Genomic DNA, 2,940 nt, shown 5'->3' with positions numbered 1-2,940 from the left:
TGGGTAAGGGAGTGGAAATATCATGAATAAGAATTCAAGAACTGGGTAAGAGTTGGGGAAAATGGGGGAGAGAGAGAGAGAGAGAGAGATGCCCACTTTTATATTTAATAATAATAATAATATTAAAAAGTGAAAGAAAAATGAAAAATAAATTCATTAAGGGTATAATAGTCTTTTTAGTTTGGACAGGGACCAAAACTGCAAGCAAAGTAGCTCAAAAGGACTACCAACCCAAAAAAGTCGGGGTTTGGACTAAAACCCTAAAAAATGCATACCATAGAGACCATTTTTACAATTTTGTCTTCTTATAATCAGATAGCTTTGTTAACTAACCAACCAAATCAAAAGTTCTAATCACAAAGCAGAAAACAATCCCATTTCTCCCAAATTACAAACCAAAACCGATTCATGATTCATTTGCTAAAGCTACAAGAACTGAAGTGATAGACACAACACAATTACTTAAAAGCAAGCATCTTTTTCTTACAAGTAAGTGATGTGTTATTTTAATATTTGGGCTTACAAAACCAAACCAATTTAACAACAACTACCAACGCCCTCTCCTCAAAAAACAAAAACAAACTCTTAATTTCCATTTTGCCAAATCACACAGCTTCATAATCATATAATGTTCCACTTCCACCTCAAGGTTCAATAACAAGTAAAGGCTGCAACACAACACAACAAACCATAATCAATTCAGAACGTAAATTGATGTGTGCATGTGTGTGTCGGTGTGTGTGTGAGAGAGAGAGAGAGATACCGTATCCAGGCTAACTGGTTTCCCATCCTCAGCAATAATATCAACTACTGTTCCCGATTGATCAGCCTAACAGAATAACATAATAATTCACACAGACACATCAAATACACTTAATATAACCTAATTTTATCTTGTTCTAGCCAATAGATTTTTGACAGGTCATAATTAAGACTTAGGTTGTCAGAAATTATCCAAATTATGAAAGAGACTAAATTACCTCGATCTCATTCATCAACTTCATTGCTTCAATAATGCATATTACTTGACCTTTCTGAACCTTGTCTCCCACCTAGTAATAAAAAAAAAATACATCAAGTATCTTCACATCAATTCCACTTCCAAATCAAAGAATAAGACTATTTTCAATGAATGAGAATGACGAGGGCATTAACGTCTTTTGTTGGTTAATATACCTTAACAAAAGCAGGAGCTCCTGGTGCAGGGGCGCGATAGAATGTTCCAGCCATGGGGGATTTGAGAGGAGGACGTGAGGATTTTGGCTTTGCAGGAGGAGGTAATGCTGGCGGTGATGCGGAAGGAGCCGGAGTGGAGGCTTGTGGTGGTGGCGGTGGTTGTGAATGATACATAGGCTGTGGTTGCTGTGATGATTGCATCATCATCATAGGAGGTGCAGGAGGTGGGGCTAAAGCTTCTTTTTTTCTTATAATCACCTCACGATCATCTTGTTTTAACTGCAACTCCATTATATCTCTCGAATCCACTAGCCTGAAAATAAAAAAGATAATAATTACACTTTACACCCCAAATCCCAAATTAATTTAAGAAAATATACGTATAAGAAAGAAAGATATTTGCATACTCAACAAGTCCCGCAACTTGGTTCATGAATGCGGTGATGGATGCAACATCAGGAACTGCAGTTTCAGAAGAAGATATTTTGCTCGACTTTTCATCTGATGGTGGTGGTGCAGAATTTGATGATTCCCCAACAGAAATCTGAAGAGGAAAGATTAGCATCTGATTTTGGTTGGAAACCAGGAAATGTCAATGATATTTGATATTATTTATTCGTAGGTTACCTCATTAAGCTGAGCAGACACTTTCATAACACCATTCTGATTCCTCTTAGTTGCCTACATGATGATGATGTTTTAACAAATTAACAGATACATGCTTGATAATTCATAATCATATTGTGGCTCAATCGTTATTGAATTGTAGATGGTAGAAGCTGTGCACTTAAATCTTTGAACAGTACCACTTGTCAAGTCATAGTCAGTCAGTCACGTTTTGATAAACCAAGGGTTTTAAAATCTATTCAAGCAACTAGGAACACTGAATTACACTAGTGGATGTGGATCAAACAGAATTTGAATTAAAAGCAACTACAGAGTACAGAGATGGAGAATGAGAGAATCTAACTAACACGGCATCAAAATTACCGAATTCATGCCAAAAACAAACTACCTACACAAACGTCTCAACAACTTGTTAAGTGAAGTGAATAAAAGATTGAGCATGAAATCTGAAGATACCTGAAATCCTAGAGACGGTGATCGTGAAACCAAAGCGCGGTTGGGTTTGATTTTGAAATCGGATTGGAAGAGAACAATGGAGGTGTTGCGGTGGTTGGGGATTTGCTTAGGGTTGGAGTGAGGTGCAAGTAAAGCTGAAGTCTTGGGGCAAGGAACAGAGAAAGACGCCATTTTGGATGGGAATTGGGAATGGCGGAGGAGATTTGTAGGGATTTGAGGGCGGTGAAAACAGAGGAAAGGGGAGGGGGAAGGTAGTGTCTAGTGTAAAAACCGATGGCGATATGAACGAGGAGAGGCCAAGGCTGAACAGGACAGCTACACCCAGTCACCCACTGACCCACTCTATTCAATATCACTAGCCATCGAGTCTATATAAGACCTCAAGCCTTCAAAGCCCATAAATAATTAACAAAAAATAAATTAAAATTAAAATTTTCCTTTTTCATGACATTAATAACTATTAGTTATAAATTAAGAGTAATAGTTTGTAGCAATAAAAACTTAAATTAGGAGTAATAGATTAGACAAAACTATAAATTTGATTCTTGAGTTTTGTAAAAAAGTACGTATGACGTCCAAAAAGTTTCCAATTTGCATGAAATGTCTAAACCAAAAGTTTTCTGCGAATTTGATCCAAAAATCAGAAATTTCCCATGAATTTAGTTCATGATGGACTTGTAA

At 36.8% G+C, this 2,940-nt stretch overlaps 1 protein-coding gene across 1 annotated transcript; it reads right to left on the bottom strand.

Annotated features, from left to right (window-relative positions):
- Positions 1–441: 441 nt before the first annotated feature.
- On the bottom strand, positions 442–2,571 carry LOC145060015 (biotin carboxyl carrier protein of acetyl-CoA carboxylase, chloroplastic-like). The gene is made up of 7 exons (XM_079007768.1): positions 2,260–2,571; positions 1,804–1,857; positions 1,584–1,720; positions 1,177–1,489; positions 981–1,052; positions 764–829; positions 442–668 (listed from the first exon to the last, which is right to left on the bottom strand). The coding sequence occupies exons 1-7, from the start codon at positions 2,428–2,430 to the stop codon at positions 645–647; spliced, it is 837 nt and encodes a 278-aa protein (XP_078863894.1). The 5' UTR covers positions 2,431–2,571; the 3' UTR covers positions 442–644.
- Positions 2,572–2,940: the final 369 nt, after the last annotated feature.

This window comes from Lactuca serriola, chromosome 1 (assembly GCF_051521515.1).
Source record: "Lactuca serriola cultivar US96UC23 chromosome 1, Lser_US96UC23_V15, whole genome shotgun sequence".
NCBI lineage: Eukaryota > Viridiplantae > Streptophyta > Magnoliopsida > Asterales > Asteraceae > Lactuca > Lactuca serriola.
Note: the sequence above shows the minus strand (reverse complement) of the source record. Positions and strands in the feature narration are given on the sequence as shown.